We start from the raw sequence: 25,749 nt of genomic DNA on the forward strand, positions 1-25,749 counted from the left end.
TGGTTGGTCGGGTCGATAGAGTTAGCCTACAGCAGTGCTGGGGTGCCCCTGCACACAGGTGTGGTGGCCCACTTCACTCGGGGAGTGGCTGCCTCTTGGGCACTGTTCAGGGGTGCTTCTTTGGGAGAAGTTTGTGCTGCAGCTGGCTTGCCTTCCTCACTGACATTCGCCAGATTCTATTACCTGAGTGTGGCATTGTCTATTGCAGTCTCTGCTCTGAAAGCGGCAGTGCACCCTTGATTTGTCCTCGTCACACTTTTCAGTTGATGTTCGAAATTTGGTGGTTATGTTGTGATGTTTTACCCCTATTTTGTTGTGGGGACTTGGCCTCAGTTCAATAAGAATTCATTATTTTCCTGAAGAATTGTTGGACTTTATTTCTGGAAACCATTCCCCTGCTGACTTATCTGGTACATTGTTGACCCATATAGTGGCTTGTTGACCGATATGAAATAGAACGAAAGGTTACGTAGGGAACCGAGGTTCTATGAACAAAGGTCAACACGCCACGCAGGGTGGTCACTCAACGAACTACGTGATGCCAGTCAGCAAAGAAAGAAGGATGAGCTGGCGGACTCACACCAGTATTTGTAGGGTCAGATTACACGCAGGTGGTGGTATGATTCATTTGCTATACTGTCTCCTCACAGCTCAATCTCAAGGAGGCTGATCCATATAGTCACGTGTTGACCTTCATTCTAAGAACCGAGGTGACCTACATAACCTTTCGTTCTAACCTAAGCCATTTGGAGTAATTTGTCTAAATCTTAGGAGTGCTATATTTTCAAGCAGAGTAGAGGAGAGTCACCATAAATGTAACAGTTTTTGGATTTTACTCATTTACTAAGGAAATATTTAGCCTAGCACCATGACATTTCACTTAAAACAGCTCTGACATGTCTGTGGTCATTGGCCATTTCAAATACATTCATAACATAATCGAGCCAGACACAATTAAGCCAAAGTACATGCAGACCAATGTTATATTCATACCACCTAGTCAGTGCAGAGGTGTGGAATAATTGCTAATGTGCATACAAAGGTTTTTTCTGCACTGTGAAGTTTGCATGTTCTCCTCGTGTCCGCGTGGATTTCCTCTGGGTACTTTGGTTTCCAAAGTCCAAAGACATGCAGGTTGGCTAACTGGAGACTCTAAATTGCCCACAGGTATGAGTGTGTGAGTGAATGGTGAGTGAATGGTGTGTGTGCCCAGTGATAGATTGGCGACCTCTCCAGGATGTGTTCCTGCCGCTCGCCCAATGCACATTGGAATAGGCTCCTGCACCCCCCGCAACCCTGACAAGGAATAAGTGGGTGTAGATAATGGATGGATGAATGGACGTGGAGCATCCAGAAGATGAGGCTATGTCAACGAAGAAAGCAAGTTAGCTGAACATATTTAAAATTAAACACTGAACTAACTTAAAAAGCAAAACAAGTTGATGAGTAAAATTTATTTCTTTAATAAATATTAAGCAACATTTAAGATGCCTAAGTTCACCCCAAAAGGAGACTACATGTAGATAGTTTTCAACACCATTTAGTGTCCCTAATCTCCAGATCTGAAGCCCTCTCCAGGACCCCCCTGGGTACCAACCCTCTCACCTTCTCTTTAGATGTCATTATGTAAAAATATAACAGCAAAAAAGTATGTTGTTATAGCAACTCAGAGGCGGCATAACTGTAGCAGCTGTTTAATTTAATCTAATCGTGATGTTTTTTTGTTACCTAGCATCCAATTCCTGCTAGAATACACTCTGAAAACCATAGTAACTTTTCGAGAGGAGTTTATTTTTTATGAATATATTTATTTGAAATAAAAAATAATGCCTTATACCCAAAAATTACTCAAAAACAGTTTTTAGAAATATTTCCCACTCCGTTCCTTTGGGAGGTGGTAGAGGTCTGAATTGCACATGTATACAAACCTAAAATGGCTACAATAGCTGCATTGTGTGCCCCTATATTAAGTTACTGACAGTGTTACATTTATCAAGCCTTACATTTACAGTGACTATCCCCTAATAGCTCTATATGTATCACGGTCTGTGTTTGCCTTATTGTCTGTAGATAGTAATAATCAACATTGATGCATTAGGGTTTTCTTTTTCCTTCAAGTTTGCTGGAACATTGGATATCCACTGGGTCTTCTACAAGAGTCATACGCTATCTCCATGGGAACGGGTGCTATTTATGGGTAACATACGGATATATTTGTGTTTAAAGGCTGTTTGGTTCATGCACGTATGTCTCTTGCAAACAAACACCTTAGTTGTTTCAAACACAATTAACAGCAGGCAGGAATTTAAGACATTAGGCAATGACTTCCTAACTGGATAACTTGCAAATTCCAAGCATAAAGTGGAGTACTGGTGTTTTACCATTGACTAAGATACATAACTTGAATTGAATATTAACAGCATCGGACACCTGGGCCATCTACTAAGACAATTGTTGGCCTAATTCAGTGCTTCAGCAAGCACAAGACTGTCTGTGTTCATATCCTTAAAACATACAGATTAAAAAAAAAAAATTAAACACACTGAATTCTCTGGGATACAGTACTGGGAATACATTAGTATCTCAAGTCAATTGAAGCCACATTTATTTATAGTCCATTATTAAAACAAAACACTTTGTGTCCTGAAGTACTTTACAGTAAAACAAAGGATACACAAAAAAACATGTATGCATAAACATGTGTACAAGCATAAACACACGCACACACGAACATACACACACAAGTGCAAGTGAAATGAATAGAATAAAGTTAGAAAAACCAGCATATGTTATATAATAATGAATAAATATAAACCAAACAACCACGATCAGGGACTTCTATAAATCAGTGCCATTCCACTTATGTCGTTGGACCAGCCAGTAAAGCTAAGGCAGGCCGTAATAACAACAGAAAAGATGGGTTTTAAATCTCAGCTTAAAAATATCAACTGTGCCTGCTTCACTAACAGATGCAGGAAGGACATTCAAAAGAAATGCCCTGTTCCCAGACAGCTTCCTATTAACTCTGGGGATAACCAAATAGCCACACTTCATAAAGCAGCTAGGGTGTGCAGGTATATATTGTCAAATAAAATTGCCAGAATATGAATTATGTGATCCAAATATCTAAGTGTTTGTCAGGACTCTTGCTGTGGCATTCTGAACAAATTAGAAACTTTTAGTGGCTAAATTTGGCAGGCCAGATAAAAGTGTATCACATTAATCAAATGTATTAAAGTTTCGGCACTGACATCACAGATCAGATGATAGTGATGTTATGAAGGTGGAAGGTTTTCTTGATGATAGCCTTGATGTGAAATTGAAATGACAAAAAAAGAATTTAAAAAACACCAAGGTTTTTCCTGATAGGATTCTGTGATATGATGAAACCATCAATATTTACAGTTCAATGCTCAGTCAGGTGCCAGTGATTGGCAGGTCAAATAACTAACATCTCATTTTTTTCTGTATTCAAGAACAAGGTATTCAGACATCCATCTCTTAACCTCAGACAGGAATGTCACTACATTTACAAGCGGAGAGGAGTAGTTAGGCTATAAAGCTGTGCCATCTGCATAACAGAGATCAATACCATATTCACAAATGGTATCACCAAAGGGCAGTATGTAAATAGAAAAAAGAATGGATCAAGGACTAAACCTGGGGGCACACCACACTTTACCTTTGAAAATTCAGAAACAGTATAATAGTAAGCTACATATTTGTGTTCTATTTAATACGTAGGAATGGAGGCATAAAAGCCCTGTCCCCTGAAGACCAGAATATTTCTCCAAGCAATTTAAAAGAATGTCATGGTCAATAGTGTTGAAAGCAGCACTTAAATCAAGCAACAGCAACATTGATGTTAGGTTTGAATCGATGGCTATCAGCAAATCACTCACCACCCTTGTCAGCGCTGTTTCAATGGAATGAAAGCATCAAAAGCCAGACTGAAATTTCTCAGAAAGGGAGTTACTGGATAAATACACAACAAGTTGATGAGTTACAGTCCTCACAAGTAACTTCAACATAAAAAAGAAGGCTTGAGATGGCCTAAAGTTATTAAATACTTCAAGAGTCAAGATGATTTCTAAAGCACTGATTTAATAATTGTCATTTTGAAGGCTGATGGAACAGATCCCATAGACAGCACCATGTTTATAATATTAAGAACTGAGAATCTTGAACGCGGAAGCAGTTCCTTATAAAGTTTAGCTGAGATGACGTCTAGTATACAGGTTGTGGGTTTCAATGTAGTTACCAATTCAGTAGAAGTCTCAAGGGGAATCTCCTCGAACTGTGAGAAAATGCAACTGAACCTATTCACAGTGGCAGAATGCATCACGATATGAGAATTCATCTGAAGTGAAGCAGTGTGTGGAAATAATACATTTTCATGATATAAAACAAAAATATTTCTTAATGAAAGAGCTGGAGGACTGACGGGTATGCTCATTTTGTAACAAATAATTTAAAGTTCTCTTTTTGATAGACGGCCACTAAATCGGACCCACAGGGTTGAGTTTGCCAGGTAGCAGAACATGTAAAAAAAATTATGGAAGATGACACCGGCTGACCAATGACACAAGAAGAGTTGATTGCATAATCCTGGGTATGGGTGGGTTCAGTCTGCCCACGTTCATCTGGTGAACCCGTTTGGGTGATTAGGCAACCATGGTTGGCACGCCAGCTGCATATGAGTAGTCTTCCTTCAGTTCTGCTCTGTGCAGGTTTGGAGATGGTGCACATAGAAACATGGTGTTCCCATGCAGTGGGGTTCACCAATGAATGCGGATGGGATTAATTGTACTTTTAAATTATGGTGGGAACTGGATATACACAGCCAAATTATTTTAGAAAGATGCTAAAAGATGTTTATTCCCTGAAAAATAAATTTATGGAAACGTACCTCATTTGCATTTTTGATATTTGAACAAAATTTGCATAAAATTTGGATTGAAACGTGCTTAGTGCTGCTACCACGAGGCAACTCCTTTTATCATCAAGCCTTATGCCAAATTTCCAGACTCAAAAGCTACCTTGCTAGCTAGCTAATTTAATTTCAATTTATTTCATCTGTCTGACAACAAAGTTATACCATGTAATCCAGTGTTTCTGCTAGAAATTACTTTTGCAGCAGAGTCTGTGAGAGACAGCTGTTGATATTTTCAATATTGGCAATAATAAGAAGAAAATTGTTGCTCTCAGCCAAAAAGGATTATAAAGTACTTCCTGGGGATGCACGAAGTCAGGTAATGGATAAATTGGGAAAATGCTGTTCACACACTACAACAGATGAGACACCAAGGTCAAGAAAAAAACAATTTATTAATCAACTACTACGGTGCACATACTGCATAGTGCCATTGTTTATTAAATTCACCTGACCACTACAGTTCATGAATAATTTATTTATGCAAGACCTGTGTCCCATTGTTGTAGTGTGTGAACTGTTTTTTTTCTCTTATTATTCAATACTGGCAATAAGCAATGCATTATAGGAAGTAATTATTTGTCTGTTTATCTGCTAGAGGTAAAATACACACCTGTAAAAACTGACCAGTCTGCAAGAGGAGTCACTGACAGTGGCCCACAGGAAAACGCTTCAGCTAGAAAAAAGACTGTTGGGAGTTTTAAGAGTCACCGACATGCTACAGTGACACTCATACACAAACCTTGACCCTCATATCACTTATTCATTTCCTCCATCCGTCTGATCTAATTCGGTCTCCAATCTTGTTGTAATAACCATACCAGGACGGCCCTGCGGGCGGCATGAAATCGTTTATTTGGAGCGTTATTGGGAGCAACGGCCCCGAAGAGTGACGAATCCCAATTACACTACGCTTGTCTCTATATGGGCAACGTGTGGAAACGGGGCCTCGGTGCGTCAGAGCAACATAAGCCTGCACATAGGTAGGGTGTACTGAGCTGCATTCAGCGGATGTTTTCAACGGGCAACTTGATGCTTGTTTTTTCTGTTTTTAGTTTGTTTTGTATATTTATTCCCCACCATGGTGTAGAAAGGAAACACAGAAAATGGCCACGATACCAGGGTTCAGGCTTCAGGGTTCAGTATCTTGGCACAGAATGGCATCATCGTCTGGCTTCCTGGTTGTATTCGTTGTGATCATTCGACTATAAATTCATATCGTGGCCGTTCATCCGGCCTGAGGGTGTTTTCCTCCTACCTGAACTGTCGTGCCAGCGTGCAGAAGAAACAAGACCTGGGCTGCGTCCGAATAGTCTTTTTTTCTTAGGAAGGTTCCTAACTGAGTGAAATGACCCGGAAGTATCTAAGTGGCAACCATGATAAGAGCTGGTCGAATTCTCTACATGCTAAGGAAAGGTGCTTCAATGCTTCCTTTTTATCTCATTTAGCATAGGGTACACTGGACCATCCCTTACGAAAGGAAAGGAGATAATGCAGTCCCACAATTCCTTGCGGCAGCAACATTTAAAGCGACGCACCATTCGGTAACCTTGGTAATGAAGCAATATTTTTTCACCAGGTTGTCTACGTTTATATAGCCTACATGAAACAACATGATAAGAACGCATGTGGCGAAGTATCTAAGATGCGCTTTTAGTAGTCCATCTTTGGAACACTGTAGTTTCACCACGGCAGACCCCACATCAATAACATCCGCCGTCGCATAATTGCGTAGCCTAGTGTAAATGTAGTCGGATTCTCTTAGCACCGCGGTTGTCTTTTCCTAAGTCCTTATGAATTCTTCTTCACATCTTTCCTTGACCTCATGACGTTTTCTATCGAGGTCAAGGAAAAGGCTTTACGAAAAGACATAGGACGTAATTTTTTTGACTATTCTGACGCAGCCCAGGTCAAAACCTAGCATATGGCTGGACCTAACACACGTCATCCGGCCGACCAATGGTGTAACTTCATAACTTGGCCGACCAATGGTGTAACTTCATCACTCAGTCACAGACATTCGCGTTTGTAGGGCTGGCCCCGCTGTTCCGGTCCAGCCAAAAAGCCGTCAGACACATATTCCAATCCATTGCTCAGCTTAGCAGAGAATGCACATTTCAGAGCGCCTCAGAGACAGATAGAATAATAATACATATTTAAAATAATAAAAACGACTTTGAGAAAAAACAAAACAAAAAAATACCAAATATCAACTGGCCACCCCTGCTACCTGCGTGCGTATTATTTATTTAGACATTGGCAAACTACAGCATAAATTGCGTCTTTTGTTTATATGCAATATTAGTAACTGCAGCGAGAAACTGCAACTATAGACAAAAGAAAGTTTGTTATATTATGGTAGCAACGGAACGAAGCGGACTATATATATATATATATATATATATACATATATATACACATATATATATATTTACCGTCATTGTTTTATTATACCAGCATGTTTTCGCGCGTTTGCAGAGAAACTCAAATACTATCAATAAAAATGGTTTAGCTATTTCTCAGCATAATGACGGATTCAAAGGCTAAACAAACTCACCCGATATTGTCTTCAAAGGGATCCATGCCAAAGAAAAGTAATTATTCATCCTCTCAAAAAGCTTTTACTAACAAACTTTTAGTAGCATGCACTCTGGCACTGTCTTCCATTGCTTCCCTGAGCCTTCCCTAAAACCTAGTATATGGCTGGACCTAACACACGTGATCCGGCCGGCCAATGGTGTAACTTCATAACTCAACTGACCAATGGTGTAACTTCATCACTCATTCAGATCACTCAGTCACTCAGTCACAGACATTCTTGTCTGTAGGGCTGGCCCCACTGTTGCGGTCCAGCCAAAAATGTTGTCTTTTTATATGCTCTCCGAATGTGTCACTAACCATTCCTCCTTTTATAATCCATCCTAGTGGCCTTATCAGCGGCTGGTGCTGCATTCGGTCGGTCTCGTCAACTCTGAAAAATATGTGACTGTCATATATGTTCTACTGCTGTTTGTCTTCAGTGGTCATCTGCAACTGGTAAGTTTATCACGTAACCATTAGCCTAAGTAGGCCTATATATGCCGAGATGTCTAGAACTAATGTCATCGCCCACTACAAGACGTAAATAATGGAAGCCACGCATTCACACTGCTGGGTCTTGACATTAGTGGCATAAAAAAGTACTACAGCCAAAGGAACCCAGTCAGCGATCTCAATCGCCCCCACCTCCCGAAAGCAGGACTAAATTTCATGCCCTCACCAAATTTGGAAAGTCTGCTTAAACACATAATGGTAGATAAATGAAAGTTATACGGCTATATTTACCATTAACTTGGTAAATTGTTGCTATTGTTCATCAAGGTGAGGACAGTGATAGGTCTCAACCGGTTAACTCGGGTATCATTGAACTTGCCCACTGGTATTTAGGCCGTTCAGTGCAACTTCCTGGGATTAATCACGCAAATTTTGGACTTTACGAGTTGCCAGGACCGACTGAACGCACCATGAGCTGACAGAATGTCACAAGCAAGTGCACCAGGCCTACTCTTTAAGAATGCAGAGCAAGACCTTGAAAAGCCAAGTTGTCGCCTCTAGAAAATAATGTTACCTTTTTAGCAGAAACGGACATGATTGCATTGATTTTATACAAATAGGCAAAAATATGTTCAGTGTTGCCATGTTTTAGGCCTATCGGTGACTAGCCTACACGTGTAGCCAGGAAATATGGCAGATCTTGGCTGGATTTTAGGCCTATCCCTGTAAAATGTATCACGTCTGTGTCCCTTGCCTCTATATTGAGTTCATCAATTTAGAAAAATTGAAAATTGAAAAGCTGCTGAACCAGCAGGACGCAAGCTAAAACATATTCATTAGGCTAACCGATAATAATAGGCAAGTAGGCTGCATTTAAAATAGGCTACTTAATTCGTGACGTCAAACGACTAAATTCGTGTGCCTTCACTGTGTCCAGTGGTAAATTATTTCATTTAGTTAATATCCCGCGTCAGTACACGGTGTGTAAGTGTCAATAAGTTATTAAATAAGACCTCGGGGGACAAGAAATGAAATCAAATGAAATATGCTTCAAGGCTAACGCAGCATGAGGACTTACAATTCAAACAAAATTCTGCCAATTTGCGGGAAATGGGCACTTGAAGGTCGAGTACAGCATCGCCTGGCTAGAAAGCTTTCAGATGGCACAAACAAACGGCCCTGTTATACTCTAAGCCTAAGCACTGAATGCGAGTGCATAAATAATATTTTGCTTAAAAATGTATTCTACCTTCGAAAGAGCAAATGTTCAGTAGGCTTCAATCAAACACGAATACTTCAAACACTGAAATATGGACGGCCACTTAACAGAACACTGCATTTCCGCCATACATTTAAAGCGTTCTTAAAACGAAAACGACGAACGTGCGCACATCCAGTAGTCTCGCATACACAGGTACAGTGTAAATATAATGTAGGGAAAGGTTAAATAATGTACACAGTTTAATGCTACCAGTAATATGCTAAACAAACGCATGCTCTCATCGGTTCATCACTGGATGAAGACTGTGAAAACATTGCAGATGTAAGCGGCAGGGGTGCAATTCACACACGTTACATGTTCCCAAGTTTAAAGTTGATCAGCGTCAATCACTATAATTTGGGTCTTTAGCTGAATAATACCAGCCTGCGTATACTACCAATGGAGCCACAGTGCGTCAACCTGTAGCTGCATTTCTCACAATTCTTCAAATTTCTAATGCTGTTGGTGACACCTAGTGGTCGATTCACGATACACACTTTCTGTGGTACGTGCGGCATTGGCCGTCAGTGGAAAAAGGGAATGGTTTATAAGCCATTAGCGTTTTAGCAACACGAATTTTGTATTTTGTAACCCACTTTTACTCCGAAATATGTCTCTGTATTTTTTTTATTTTTTTTGCCAAACACACAAGGCTGGCATAAAGTGTGATTCGTGGTTACTTTAGTAACCGAAAGAGGAATTATAATGACTTTGGAGCAAATGACCCCTTTCTCTGAAAAGATTACACCAGATAATTCTGAAAATGGAATAAGAAACACCTTACCATGGACAAAAAAAGAAACTCAGGTATAATTACTCTGTTGTTCACACTTACGACCTGAAGGGTGAAAATTTACATCCTAAATTATACGCTGAAACACTCTGAAACCTCAAATCTCATTTTTCCCAGAACACAGGGTCCAGCTGTTTCCTAGCAATAAGGGAAATTGCAGATTCTCAACAGCAGACTTTACATGCTATCCTTGGTGAAAATGTTCAATTCTGGTCTAATACAGTTATGAATTAGCATTGGTGTGTGCAACTGTTTAGAAAGTTATGGCAGAATAATTTGAACAAAAACCCATTCTGCGTCTCCGGGAAAGGTGTTGTGCACCTCTAATGGGAAATGACCTCATATTCCAAAGAATGGGATGACCACTTCCTCATGAAATCCAGAAACAAGTCAGCTCTTGCTATACACCCGTGGTGTTAACTGTCCAATCAGACTATCGCTCAAGAAAGCGGGAGACCCAGTATCTCTCATGTTTGCCAAAAAAGTTACTCCCCAGTGTGTCTAAGTTCCTCAGTTTTTGACACGACTTCCTGTGGCATGTTAAGTTCTAGACTTCATTAAAGCAGGAATGAAGTGAAAAGGCCATCAAGTTCAGATGCTTCATTGATGCAGATATCTTGAGTGCTCAAGGAGGTATAAAAGTGAGAGTACAGTTGAGAAGCTGATCCTAATTGAGAGAAGTTCTTTATATATGCATACATTTTAAAAGCCTTTATTACACTGGCATATAGTAAATGTTCAAGATCATGGGGCCTTCGTGTTCAGGGACAGAGTCGGCTGCTGGCATAAACAGTCTATGTAGTTGTTTAGGGACACCGCCATCCATGCCTCCCCACCCCGGTCCATGATTTCTTCCACCCCCACCACCTCCCCAGTCCACGACAGGAATAAACAAAATTCTCGTTTAGGGCCACCGAAATCGTAGAGCCAGCTCTGTTCAGGAATAATGAAAAGCATGCTAATTACTACCCACATGTAGCAGCAAAACAGCCTTCTTCAGGCTCCTGAACTGCTCACTCCTGTACTCCTCTGATGAACTGAGGAGGATAAAAACCTGTGAAGGAAATGAGCACCTGCAACCTACACGTTCTTTTAGCAGAACACACCGCTAGCAGAACGGTTGTCTTACAAGACCTCTCTTATCAGTGAAGTACCATCTACAGCAGTGGGCCCCATTCCTCATCCTGAAGAGTTGCAAGGTGGTTTGCTTTTCATTGTCACTCAGCACTAAAGCATTAAAAACTGATTTACTGGGAACAAGCATTCTGGGAATTAGGGTCGATTGTAATAATATGAGGTAAGTGCAATCTACATGCATGTCTGACTGATTGAAAATGAAACCTTTTGTTGAGCAGTGGCAAAAAATGGATGTAGTGGTATAATTTATTAATATTTTGGTAGCACTTTTCTCATATCTATAATGCATTATAAATTCAGTCATGATGAGTTGATGCAGTTGAAGCATCGTTATGAAGGAATGGCGCTTTGAACATTTTTTATTCTTTTTTTCTTCTCTCTCCACATTTTGAAATTGTGCCTTTTAAGTCATTACTGTAGTACCTAAACACCCACACAAGTAAGCGACGCAGTTAAAGTCTGTGCATTCTCCAACAAGCCAGGGCCAATTTAATCCATGCAGGCTACACAGAAAGAGGGAACACTGATCAGAAAGCTGCATCTCTGCGGAGAGCTGGTAACCTGTGGGGGGACTGTGGCTGAGAGAGACAAATGCAGAAGTAGCCCAAGGCACCCAGGTTGACGTATGGCCAGTTGGGATCAATAAATCATCAGCAGAGGAGATGCTTTTAGATTGTTCCCAGAATAAATTTAGTACACAGTGAACTACTCAAGTTTTATAATGTCTCCTGGCGATCCCAAGATTAAACATGTCAGTCCACAGTTAAAGATGAGACGGATCCAGTCAACCAACTCATAACTCATTTCTATATAACCACTCACTTTTGTTGGTAAAGGGATAGTTCACTTTCGGTTTATATTATTTCCGTTTTTGAGCATGTTTCTGAATGGCTCAGACAGTTTTTTTTATGTGTAATGATGGTTATTTTAAGTATTTATTTAAGTGTTTGAAGCCCTGCAGTCTTTGCAGTGGTACACATAGGGACTTTGGGTGTTTGCGGTCTTTCTGCAAGAAAAATACCTACGAAGCAACTCCAGAGCAGCTTATAGGGTGATGTTACATTTTCACAGGCAGCCTGGTATCAAATACTTTCTTTCTTGTACATGAAAGAAAAATCTTGGCGGGACCATATGAAATACAGGCTTAAGAAAGAATAGGTAGACTTGTGCGCTTTAAAATGTCCCTTCGGACGTTTATTTCCCCATGCATAGTTTGGACAAGTGTGTAGTGGAACTTCATAGAGATTTAAAAACGAAAGAAAAACAAACAAAAAAAATCTTGCATCCATTGTTTTTTCACCTCATTATCAACATTCTGTCATTTTTAATTATTAACAAAATGGTGCTTATTGATGTTGAGCGTGTCAATTCATCACAAGTCCTTCACAGGGGGGCTAGGTTTGGATTAGGAAAAGTGCTGGTAAAACATAAATATGCTACAAAAAGGGCTTCTAGAAAGGAATTGTTCAGCAAATTTCTACAACAATGCGAAATGGGATTTAAAGGTACTTTCTCTGCTTGTCCCACCATAGCGAAATATGTTGAAATGTATCCATTAAAAATAAAGTCTATTGTAAACACTCCCATCTAAAATATGTTACACCAAAATGCCTTGTACGTCTATAAAACTCTGTGATTCACACAGCACTGTTATGAGAATGCAACAAAGCAAGAACAAATAAAAACTTAAATTATGTTTCCAACAGAACAAACATTTTGATGTCATTTCCTGTTTTCATTTTTAAGTTTTCAACAGCAGAGGACTTGGATTTACACATCTCATATGAGAAACCTAAATACAGTATACCACGCAGCAAGCTAAGGCTTCATTGTATTTATCAGTTTCAGTGAAGATTGCATGACATGGTTTCTTCTTTGAACGGAGAGTAATGTAAACTGCAAAGACGTTTGCGCATACGACACAAAACAAAAATAAATGTAACTTTTGAATCGAGACGCAAAATGCGCGATGTATTTTTATAGGTTTTCCTTCGATTTAAATTTTATACCTGGCTCACGCAGATATTTAAACATGTGAAACAATCAGGACATAAGTTGTTAGTGGACAACAAAGTCGAGACTTACTCTTCACCAACCATTGTTCAGTCATTTTTTGTCGGTTGCGTTTGTTTTTATCTGTTTCTTGGAAACACAAAACAAACCACATCCAACAAGTAGCCAACTCTTCCTCTTGTACTTGCTCCTAAAGGACTGAACATGGAATTTCCCCTCAATGGTTCTAATGCCACAAACCACTCGCAAAAGTGGAACCCTTACGTCACTTAGATTGAGTTTGACTAAACAGGCGAAGAAGAAACACTTTCTTTAAATCTAAAACTCACCAAAAGAGCATCCAGCACAAAAACTAAAGACACGCAAACAACTAAAACAGGGTTTGTTACAGGCTTCAGTGATGACAGTGCAGATCAAAGGTTTCCCTACATCGGTGAACACTAATTGAACATGATGGGCTGAAAACAGGTAAACAATAAAATAACGAAAGTACTACAAACAGCATATTTTGACAGAAACTAGGTAGTTTATGTTCACATGAAATCAGTGAAGACTCGAAGATAAATATTTCACATTTTTGCCATCCCTCCCCCCTCCCGAATAAAGAAATGTGGTAAAGTTGAATATTTTCACAGATTTCAGCTATAGATCGCAGTCTTAGAACGGTTCTAGCGTCATTACAGCAGTCTCGCCTTTTCGTTTATTTCAGTGATGGAGCCAGTGTTTTAACAAAACATACAGTATATTATCTTTTAAAAACGTAATCCAAACACACTAAAATCACCATAGGCAATGGTTACAGGACCTGTTCACTTCAGGCAGTTTCCTTACCAGTGACTGATTTGAGAAAATAAAACAATTTTTAAATTCGGTCAAATGAATAATAACATTCAAATTAATTAGAAGTTGTATTCAAAATGACAAAAATACACCCCACAGTCCATCAAGGTAAAATTAAAAAAGGATAAATGTAGAGTCCAAACTTTTAATACATGACACTCCAAACGTGACTGTGTTCACACTTTTTTAAGTGTGCAGGTAGCAGATTTCATCTCCTTAGTGTAATATTAAATTGACCCATTGATGAGTAATAAGTTACCATAGTAACAATACCCTGGAACATCGGGTAACTAACAGCAGCCCCCGATGCCTGATGAGTAACAGTCTCTTCAGTCTCACATGCAGCCACAACTGTCAGGGGAGGAGGCGGCCACAGCAAGTCTGGGTGGGGCCAGTTTGCTTCTTGTTGGATTGCCTGTCTGAAGGAGAGGGGCGGGGTTCAGGGCTGGGGTGAGAGACTCACTTGACGTGTTCGGCGCTGTGGGAGGAGCAGTAGTATTTTTTGTGGGCTATGAAGGTGGAGAGACTGCTGAACCTGATGTTGCACAGCCTGCAGTAGCGGCTGTTTCCGTTCTGCAAGGGGGAGACCAGGGCAGCTTTTGGGGCCAGGTGAGCATGGCCGTGGGGGTTGGGTTTGTCCGCCGACTGCGAGTGTAACCCCGCCTCCTTAAGGGTCTCAGGCTGGTGTAGGACAGGCAAGGGGGTGGTGCCCGGGGAGGAGGAGGGTGGGGAAGTGGACGGGGCCCCGCGGTGCATGGGGCTTCCGTTCAGCAGGGGCGAGGAAGATGTGGGAGAGATGCTCTCCCTCTTCACCTGGCCGTTCACATTGTCTCTGCCAGGCTGCTTGGGAGGTGTGGCCGGTTTGGAGGACCTGGGGCTCATACTGGGACTTACCCTGGTGGTGTTAGGGGGCGGGGCCTCTGGGCTTGCCACACCCCCAGGCTGGAGGGCCAGAACCAATCCGTGCGTGGTTCTGAAATGCTCCATCAGGTCACCCACCACGCCCCCACTCTGGGGGCAGTAGGGACACACCATGGGGGGCTGGGGGGATCCCAGGGCCTTCATGCCTGGTACAAAATGCAGTGGAGCCCCCTCGGGTCCCAAGGGGCTGTGAAGAGTGGGAGCGGGTTCGATTTTGGCCCCCTTGACAACCCCCAACCGCTCAGCGTGGAGTTCCGGGAGGCCGGGCCTGGGGGCGGGGGAGGTGGAAGCAGGCCTCCGTAGCTTGTGTAGCTGCTCCAGGGGGCGCTGTTGCTGCTGGAGTGGCGTGGCAGGGCAGTAATAGGCCTTGTGTGCCAGGTAGTTCTCGATGCTGTTAAAGCTGATGCAGCAGGCCGTGCATTTGTGGTAGTCGGTCAGCGGGAGGGGCGGGGCTGGAGGCAGGGCTCTCTGGGGCTCCCGGAGGCGGGGCCTCTTACTGAGATCAATGGGGCCCTCCCCCTCTGGGCAGGTCCCAGGCGAGGGGGCGGAGACCCCCTCCTGCTTCACCCCCGTTGTTGGTGTGGGAGCGGGGTTAGGGGTGGAGGCGGAGCGAGCCAGGGCCTGGGCACGAGCCATGTGGATCTCGTACATCTTCTTGCGCTTGCGGGTGCGCACGGGCTGCGGCAGGAAGGCGGCGGCCTTGCCGTGGGAGTGGTGGGGCCGCTGGTTGCTGGGGTCGTGGCGGGAGGCGCAGTAGAAGCGCTTGTGCACCATGTAGTTCTCGTGGCGGCTGAAGCGGATGTTGCAGGCCTGGCAGAAGGTGGCGGCGGGGTCCTCGTCCGGATCCTCGCCTTCCCCGGAAGCGCCGCCGGGGCTCGGGCTGCTCTCGCTCGCCCGGCCCCCGCTCCCGCTCTCCCCCTCGGAGCCCGACGCCTCCCTCGGGCCCGCGTCTTCGCTCTTCACCTCCGCGCGCTTGCCGTCGGCGGCGCCCCCTTGTGGCGGCTCCGCGTCGCTGCGCGAGGCGGAAGGCGCGCGGGTGGCTTCCGACACAGGGGAGGAGGAGCTGATCCCCGCGGGAGGCTCCGCCCCATCCTTGGCCTGGGGCGCGGCGATGGGCGCGGCAGCGGGCGTGTCCCCTTGCTGCTGGTGCCGGCTGGAGCAGTACAGTCTCTTGTGGACGTAGAAGTTGTTGACATTGTTGAAGGTGATGTCACACTCGAAGCACGTCGCTCCCTTCTGGACAGGTGAGCCGGCGGCAGTGTAGAACGCGGCGGTCGCCGCGCTGACACCGGGGGCGTGGCCCTGCTTTAGACGGCTGTGCACCATCTCCGACATCTTGGCCAGGATCTCTGACGCCTGAGGTAGGATGGCTTCGGGGCCAAACATGTACTGGGGAAGGAACACGGCCCCTCCGGGAAGCCCCGCCCCCACCCCGCCCTGGTGTGCTGGGCTGGAGCCCGGCGTGGGGCTGGGAGGCTCCGCCTTCACAGCCACCGAGGGCGGGGTCTTGGCGGTGGGCGGGGTTTGGGTGACGCTGGCTCTTCCCGGGCGGCCGTCCGGCCCTGCTCCTTCCTTCCCATTCAGGCCCCGCCCCTCATCTCCCTCGTTCTCGGAGTCGGAACGGGGCTCCTCTTTGACCCGCACCCCGGAGTCCAGGGGGCTTCTGCCGCCCTCGCGAGGGGTGGCGGAGCCCCCGTTGGCGCCCGGGGTGTCCGAATCGGGCAGGGGCGCGCACGCCGGCTCGGGGCTCTCGGAGGAGGACGGAGGAGTCCGCCGGGGGGCGGGGCTCCTCTCGGCCACGCCCCTCACCTCCAGGTGGGTCCGCACGTGCTGTTGGAGGAGGGCGGGAGAGTCCGCCCCAAATCCGCACACCTGGCACTTCAACACGACCCCACAGTCTGGAGGACCAAGTCCTACAACATTAAGAGAAAAGAAACAAAACAGAAAAGAAGAGGAAAGGAGAAGATGATAGAGTACATAACAGATCAGAGGTAAGAGGAGAAGGAAATGGAACAATATTGTAAACACATCACCCTATATGGACAACACCACTTCTACAAATAGGGGTACCAGTATTCCCTTGTTCAAATTCACGAAGCAACACTCATGTTATGGGGGAGACAGTTACCTTGGTGAAATTACATTTGTGGGGAATGATAACCATGGTATGGTAAACTCAGAAGAGCACTATCTAGTGGTCACCTGATTTTTCAGTGCATCTCACAGTAATAGTAAATTCAGGTCTATGATTACAGTGACCATGTAGGTAGAAGTAAACAATAATAAATATTACAGAAAAATATGTAGTTAAATAACTTGGCACATTGCTTTCTTGGCTGCTGAGTAACAAGGAAGCTACCAGAAAGTCTCAGTAAAGTTAACTAGCTAGCCGTTTTGGTGTGTGGCCTGTAGCTACTACTGTTGTTACAGTAGGCTACAGTTAGTCATGGGCAAACTGGTTCACTCTTGAGAAGCTTGCTAGCTAGCTATCAAAGATCTCCACCACTCGTGCTTGAGGTTGATGCGCTACCTGTCGCCAGCGGCAACGGGGGAAGTCCAGGGCCAGGGGAGTAGACCTCGCTGCGGGAGCCGGGCTGGCAGACCATGTGGCAGGTGACCAGGTGGCTGTAGAGGATGTCGCGGGTGGTGGAGACGAAGCCGCAGCCGTGACACACGCCGTTCAGCGTGTCCGTGTGCACCTTCAGGTGCCGCTCGCAGTTGGCCTTGGTGGTGAACGCCGACAGACAGATCAGGCACACGAAGGGCCGCTCGCCTGTGACGCACACATACGCACATGCGCTTCAGTCATCTTCGTTGGCTAGGCCTCAGGATCCAGCGAATCCTGAGACTGCTTAAATGCAGTACATTGCACACAGCTATAGATTTCCATTTGTCTCATGGGAAATTGTGTTCTGGGTTGGCAGTTACCTACACCAAGTGCTTTAGTGACATTGCACATAAAGTCACTCAGGTGTAAGTGTTCATAGCCAGATCTATACCGCTCAGGTGAATGCACTCACATTCTCTCACATTGCAAATTGTTGTAGAACTCCATTCTGGTAGGGGGAAATAGATGTTCTGAGAACAGATCACTGTATTTTTGCAAGTTGTTTTTCACTGTTCAGTACTCCAGTACACAACCACTTGAATAGCACTGCATAATTGAAACATATAATTGATTGATTGACATACGATCGAGTCCAGGTACATAATTCAGTAATATATGATGAGGCAATGGTGTATTGCAGGGTTCCCCAACCCAAGTTGTAGAGCAGCAGGATGTGCTGGATCTGGCTGTTAAAGCAGTTGATTACACAGTTAACTCACCTCATCTGGTTTCTTGAGTATGCCTATTTATTTTAACGTGACAACAAAAACTAGCAGAAAACCGTGACTCAACGATGCAATCGTGTTATGACTCTAATAAGGTCATTATATGTCGATCTCATGCCTTGTGTTAACGAGGCAGTCGCTTTGATGACCAACTCAAACGAGGCAATAAAGCGGCAGCCGTGCGACGCCTCTAACGAGGTCACTCTGTCACGATAATATCACAACTCAAACGAGGCAGTTAAGCGATTGTCATACGATGACCCTAACGAGGCGTGCGCGTGCGAACCGAAGCGGCGCCGCGGTCGCTAACGCCTCACCGCTGTGCGTGCGCATGTGGATCTCCAGGGAGCTGGCGCTGGGGCAGCTCTTGTTGCAGTGGGGGAAGGGGCACACGCGCTCGTTGGGGTACGAGTCGCGGGGCTTCTCCGGCGGGGGCGAGGCGGGATCCTGCTTTTGGCGGCTGGCGCAGTAGTACATCAGGTGAGCCTGCAGGTTCCGCTCGCTCCGGTACCAGATCCCACAGTCCTTACACGGGAAGATGTCCTCTGGACCAATCACACGACAGCACCGAGGTTAGGGAACCAATCGCATGAGACCATGAAGGTTTGTAGAGCCCATTGGCATAGCAACTTGGAGGCAAGAAGCGGTCAATACTAGAAGGCCTCCCTAGAGAGGATGGAAGTTCCCACCCAGCATTGAGACAGATAGATGAAACATAAAATAGACCGTTTGGGGAAGGGTAATATTATTTTCTCTTTTTTCTCATTTTTTATCAATTAAATTAAACATAATATATTTACATTTATTACGAGATCAGGCTGTCAGTGGGACTTGGGCGGAACTTCTGTCCTTTCTAGAGTGGCAATCTAGACGACCGCAAGAAGCTAATCGCATGATTAGCGCTAACACGAGTAAGTATCCAACCCCTCTTCAGATTCACAAGCAATGATTTCAATCTCTATCACACCAGTCACAATCATTGTCAGTAGCAACCACTTTGCTGCTCATCTATTCTACATTTAGTTTGTTTTGCATTTCAAAAGCTCAAAAGTGGAGCTGATAGTCAACTATTTTGTAATAAATAAAACAAATCAGACACCATAATACCTATAGCTGTATGACCTCATCTTTGTATAATATGCTAAGTTACATGTTTATTTGATTATCTGTTCTCTCACCATTCCATAATCACCACAGTAATACAAACACAGAGGTCCAGAGAGACAGAAAGAAAGAGAGAAAGAGAGAAAAAATTAAACAGGTGTAGGTAATCTAACTGATCTTGTGTCAGGACTCATATTCAGTGTCTCATTTGGTAATGACTTCTCCAGGGAAGTAATGACCTGGTTCCATGCAGAAGTAATTTAACAGGGAAACAAGAATATGAAGAACGGCGTTTCATTCCACAGGTTAATACCTGGTGATTCATCGTCCTCTCACATCACAGCACAGCCACATTTAATGAGGACTTTTATTCTGACATGCCACACTGTCTTTCTGAAGTGTGGGACAAATTTGGTATCCTTGAGAGAACATTAAAGGGCCATTCAGATCAAAAAGAATTCAGTGTGAACTAGCGAGTTTTAGAATCCTAATGGCCCCTACGGTCTCGGAGATTCAACACATCAAATCTTGACTTTAAAGAGCTTAAAGAAAAGACGGAGCCGTTTGATCAACTTTTAACGTCTTGTTATGGAAACTGTCGTTTTTGATGTGCACCATGTCGTCTTTAGTCTGTAACACTAAGATTATATTAATGAAAGCTCACTGCTCTTCTCACATTCTGCAGTCACAGTAGTGATGTGAATTAGGTGTTACTGTTTCTATGGTTATTTAGTATGGTTGGGAATATATATATGGGAACAGTTGATTTATCTCCAAAAACATCATCAATGCCATATTTAATCCCGTCCCCAATGTGTGCACCAGGTGACCTGGCTCCCCCATCATGAGCAGCACCTGACTGGTGTGTTACCACAGAGCACTGGTACTCACCTTTTTTCTGCTATCAAATGTTTTTAATTGTATATATACAGAACCCAAGCACCCTCGGTGGTGGCATCCCATTAAATGAACCAATACATAGCAAGAGCACCGGTACTCACTGTTGATTACAGCTGTTGCCAGGATAGCCGCCATTCCTGCCTGCTGGGGGAGGAGCTGGATTTCGGAGTGCAGCGCTGCTGGGTAGGCTGGCTCCTCCTCCTTCACTGGTGCATTGTGGGTTTCAGTAGCCGTAGACCGCTCCTCCGTGGTGGGTCCGAACAGAGTGGCCAGTAAGCGGTCTCCAGCGTGGAGCTCCTGGGTCACCTTGCAGTATAGTTCCTGACCTGGGGAGGGACCGGGTAAAATCAACTCTATTGCAACACCATCACAGAGATACAGAGGTAGACAGAGAGTGTGTGTGCATTTACTAATGTATTTCATGGCAATAAAGCATTTTGAATTTGAGAATGAGAGAGACAGAGAGAAATAAATAAAGGGAGAACGAGGGAGAGTGAAAGAAATGGATGGTTTTAGTCAAAACAGTATATAGATTTGGAACTAAGGTCACATGGTGGAGAATATAAACCCTTGTGTCAGTTTTTGTCAAGCTAGTGTGCCATTCATACATAGCTGTGGGATTGTAAGGACAACATTACACATTTAAAGCAGAGCAAAACTACAAGAACAGCTGAGGCAACACTGTGTTCAACACAAATGTACTGTACTGAGTAAAGATTATGCAGTCCACATCAAAATTACTTTTCATAACAGCAGTTATGAATTTGTTAGGGGATCTTTCATCTTTAATTATGAACTCAAAACATGACACGTTAGAACAGGAATACATAGTCACAGAAACAGGCCATTCAGCGCATCTTGGCTTGTCATTTTTGCTGCATTTCAGGGACTACAAGTACCATCAGCAGACAAACTATAAAATTTACTGAAAACCTTCTAAATGCCATAGTGTGGGCTGATGACGTTTGAATGTGACCCAGTTTTAAGCTGTAAGGTTGTAGTTGTTCAGAAGAACTGTGTAAATCAGGATTATGCACTTGTGCCTAAGCAGTCAGGAATATGTCCAAGCTGTGGTGGTGGTGGCCAGCATATGTGGTTCAGCAGTCAGTGGTTCTACCTTGGCCATAGATGGTGCAGTTTGCCCCAGTTTGGCTAGAGGTGACCGGCAGCTTTTTCAGCCAGAGCTCAGTGTCTGCGCTGACCACAGTGAGACAGCCCTGCAAACAGAGGGACAGAGTGAGAGAGAGTGAGTGAGTGTGCGAGAAAGGTAAGAAGAAATAGATAATCGCATTTACAAGTGCAATGTTTGACTCACAGTGTCACACAAAAAAATTTATAATACCAGGCATGTACGTATTTTCAGGAACACACAGACACACAAAGTGTTCTAAACCGTGCAAATGAAAAGAAGAGAAACAAGCCCTCGAAAAAAAGTAAGGGGAGCTACAATGCTATTTGTGTGACACCACGGCTTGTTGTATGAGAGTTAACGAAACACTCAGCGCTTCACTGAATGCACCTCCCCTCCTTTCCAATAGATGGCAGCATTCAGTTAAATGAAACACTGCTGTACCTTTGTTAAAACTATGCACTCTCAGCCCCCTGCTTCTCCACACTGTCAAATGCACCTTTGGCAGGAAAAAGCTCTACCGAATAGATTTTGGGCTTAAAGAATACAAGGACTGAACAAAAAATATAATTAACGGTGAGCGAGGACGTGGCGGCAAAGAGAACATGCTGAAAGTTTATTTCCGAAGATGTCATTTTGCCATGTATTGTATTTCATAGGGGACACGCACGGATGAGGAGATACCGCTTCCTTTGTTTTAATTTGAAACTCAATCTCAACCTGCTGTCCGTGGCCATGAGGGCCTTGTGTTGACGCTAATCTGTCTTGGGATAATTTTACAAGACCGATTTGATATTTTGAAGAGGGCAACATGGCTTTGCAGGGTTTAGAATGTGCACGTGGACACACTCACGTTTGTACAATTTCTCATGTTAGTGTTGAAATTGGAGGAGTATTTATGGAATGTAATTTTGCTTATTTCAACAGTACTTTCAGCACGTTGGCCTTTTCTGCCCATTTGTGAGCATGTGTGTGTGTGTGAGAGAGAAAGAGAGAGAGAAACTGTGAACAAATACATCTATGAGTGTGTGCGTCCATGTGTATGCGTGGGTGAGTGTATGAACATGTGTGCAAATGTATGTGGCAAGTGCTCGTGTGGCTGTGTGTGCACAACCGTCTGCTCTCCTTCAGAGTGTCTGTCCACCCCACTGTATCCCAGAATGCTCTGCGCAGGGCTTATCTCTCCTCTCCGCGCTGCTGACACCTTTCACACGTCGGACAGGAGCGAACAGAAAAGAGGAGTATCCAGCGCCGCTCGGCGCTGGCGGACCCGGCCTGGGCCCGGCCCGGTCCGTTTCACCTCCGCGCCCTCGCGGATCCGCGGCGCTTTGAAACCGCTAAGCCGTCCGCGCGCGCCGCGGCGTGTCACAGAGTCTTTGAGTCCCACGCTAAGCCCTCCCCCCGCCCTGCGTCCCTCATGAATATTAATCGCGGGGAACGGGGAGCTTTAATCTGGCGGATCCGCGAGCTGCTGCGGCGGTGGTGATAGCCAATCTAATTATTGAGCCTGATATTACCCCCCCCCCACCCCTCACCTTACGCACACACGCTAACCCGACGCCCCCCCCCCTCCCCCCACCGCACCTCGCCCCCCTCCAGCCCTCCAGCACAGCCTGCAAAGTCCTGCCTCTTATCATTCCCACAAACACCCTCTTCTCTGCCCGATAAAACCAGAATGCAAATGATGCAGGGCTGATTTCTGTGTTCTCTCTCTCTCTTCTGGGTATAAAGAACGAGTGTGCCCGTTTTCTCTCTCTCTCTCTGCCCATCAACCCCCGCCCACCCCTCTGCGAGGTCTGTCCTGTCTCAGAGTCCACTTCCGCACAAAATGAACTGTCAAAGTGGAAAGAACAGCCCAACCCAGACAGATCTGGGACAGCTGCAAAGTCATGTGACTGATTTGACCTGGTTTTATCCATAAGACCGCAGACTGTTCTGAGATCAGCAAACAAAGGACACATGTTTTTCAGCCTTCGCTGGTCGAGTGGCAAACACACAGGGGATGAAATGGAGCTACGGTCTATCTGTCAATCTTAACAGTGGCCCCGCCCCTACCCCCACATCCCTGCTTCATCTGCAGCTAAGCCCCGCCCATTATACATTTGATGCGCCTCCACCCTAGATCTGGCCACCTGGACATCCTTGCCAGTGTGTTCACCCTAGCTCTGCCCACCAGAATATCTCCACCAATGCTTACCCTTGTTGCATCCACATATAACACCCCTCCAAATCTCAACTGTAGCCCCACTCAGTGGGGTATTCCTTCTAATCTCTATCCAGCCAAACCCACCTAACAACCTCTGTTAATCTCCATGTTGCCCTCACCTTCTGTGAGCCAGCACCTGCGCCTATCTCTGCCTGGCTGACCTCCACCCCTACCCAGCCTTCTAGAATGCCTCTGCGCACCAAATCATAACCTCTTCAGGCCAGCTGGCTCTACCTCCCTGCTCTCTTTTCCTATTTCCCCCCCTTCCCCCTCTCTTTCTCTCTCTATGTCTAACAGGAAACGTTTCTTTGTGTTGTTGGCCAATGGGGGGAGAATGTGTGCTCTGTCCAGAACAAAAGGGTCAGTGTGTGGATCCTCTAAAAAACCTCAGAGAAAAGGAAGGACGATAACATCACTCCCTCTCATCCCATCCGGCCATGCAGGCCTCTCAGAAAACACACACACACACCCTTACGCACAACACTCACACACTTTTACTCACACAGACTGACTGAAACACACCCTCATAAACAGGCAGACATGCAAACATATACTCACAAATGCAATTACACATAACACTCGCATGTTGTGAATAGTTCACTCGCTGTATGTATTGTGTTTGTGTAGTGTACGCATGTTGTAAAGTGTATAATGTCTTTATTTTGATAAATAAAGAACAATAGTACTTAAAAACAAATTAGAGACTGAAAATGAAGAACTTGTGGAAAGAGTACACCCATAGGCACATACAGTGTATGTGTATGTGCACAGACACTGTTCTCTTCTCTCCTGGTTTTGAACTGAATTTGTACTGACTTTCAAGGAATTTGTTGGGCATTAAAAGCAGAATCACAGTTGAAAATGTTCGGTGCAAAGACAGCGCTATAGTTTGCCAAGCCCCACAAGACCCTGGTTAAAAATACTTGGTGAGGTGTAGTGCAGCCTGTAGGGCCGCTGACCCTCAAGCCACATACCGAATCCCCCTGTGCAGCTGGTAGTTCAATCCCCCGCCACGGCACATTCTGTGCTGTGACCCCTTCTCTATCTGTTACCCTCACTGCTTTCTGCCTGTAAAAAATATGAAAGGAGGGCAGTCAGCCATCCTTGTTAAAAATTGGTCACAAAATGGCAGAGGTAAAAGGATGTGCCTTTTTCGATTTCGAAGTTTGATGCTACTAGTCACAAATGAACGTTCTGTTCACTTTATACACATCAAGACAAACTCAGGCCAGAATGTGAGTGGGGTCTTCTATTGGTACACAAATTTTGGTCACTCAAAACATATTCACACTACATCTTTAATAGCAGAACATAGTAACCAGCTGTATGCACTGTTATACTGTGCCTGTCCACACACACATACTTGAGAGAAGCCAGAGGTGGAAAGTCCAGAGGTCAAAGTAAAAGTCCAGCCATCTGTTTCTCCACCCATGAACTCAGGCAGTTGATTTCACTAACTAGTTCTACATCCTGGCTAAAGAATTGTGCTAATTAAAGCACCAGCAAATCCATGTGACTGGAACAGAATACCCGGGAGGACTTTTACTTTCTGAACCTGGATTTTCTACCTCAATGGGGAGAAAGGATAGTGGCAGGACAAACGAGGAACAGGGTAACATGGAGGGTATCTGGGAAGTTTGTCACTCTCTAACAAAGTACAAATTCATTGTGATTTGTTCTTTCTGCTCAATCACTAGATCAACGTGTCATTGGTTGATCCCACTGTCTTGGAGGCAAACTGAGCCAGAATACTTGTGGAAAGTGAGGTTATTTAGCTGTGTTGAACTGTCCCACTACTAGTAGTCAACAACGGTTGCAATCTCTACGCGCATGGGCATGTTAATCTGCATATTGACTGGACTAAGAATGGGGGTCACTGCCTTCTGAAATGTATTGTGTGCAAACCTGACTGTATTAAGTGCTAAAAAGAGGACTCACAGTTGTATTTAGCATCAGTGTGAGCGAAGCCGCAGAATCAGGATTGAGTGTAAGGGGGGGGTGTTGGAGGGACTACAGGTGAACAGACACAGGTTGCCATGGGAGCGCTAACCTTCACAAGTCCTTCATTGGGGTGGGGGTAAGGATGGGTGTAACCCTCCCAAAAAAAGAGTGTTTGAAAGCCGTGGGTGGCTGGTCTTATCGGAGG

The 25,749-nt window shown here is 44.6% G+C and overlaps 1 protein-coding gene across 1 annotated transcript; it reads right to left on the reverse strand.

Annotated features, from left to right (window-relative positions):
• Positions 1 to 12,321: 12,321 nt before the first annotated feature.
• Positions 12,322 to 20,535, reverse strand: LOC135254913 (zinc finger protein ZFPM1-like). Its single transcript, XM_064335514.1, has 4 exons — positions 20,370 to 20,535; positions 18,582 to 18,809; positions 17,462 to 17,704; positions 12,322 to 16,844 (listed from the first exon to the last, which is right to left on the reverse strand). Exons 1-4 carry the CDS (start codon positions 20,401 to 20,403, stop codon positions 14,470 to 14,472), a joined length of 2,880 nt encoding a protein of 959 aa, XP_064191584.1. The 5' UTR covers positions 20,404 to 20,535; the 3' UTR covers positions 12,322 to 14,469.
• Between the last annotated feature and the right edge of the window lie 5,214 nt (positions 20,536 to 25,749).

This window comes from Anguilla rostrata, chromosome 5, assembly GCF_018555375.3.
Source record: "Anguilla rostrata isolate EN2019 chromosome 5, ASM1855537v3, whole genome shotgun sequence".
NCBI classification, from domain to species: Eukaryota; Metazoa; Chordata; class Actinopteri; order Anguilliformes; family Anguillidae; genus Anguilla; species Anguilla rostrata.

What these genes read in the sequence shown, in the direction of transcription:
- LOC135254913 (XM_064335514.1), bottom strand. Translation starts at nt 20,403, where the DNA reads ATGGCGGCTATCCTGGCAACAGCTGTAATCAACA. An exon ending in GGCAACAGCTGTAATCAACA is followed by an intron (nt 18,810 to 20,369) that starts GTGAGTACCGGT and finishes TGATTGGTCCAG; the next exon opens with AGGACATCTTCCCGTGTAAG. An exon ending in CCCGTTGCCGCTGGCGACAG is followed by an intron (nt 16,845 to 17,461) that starts GTAGCGCATCAA and finishes TTAATGTTGTAG; the next exon opens with GACTTGGTCCTCCAGACTGT.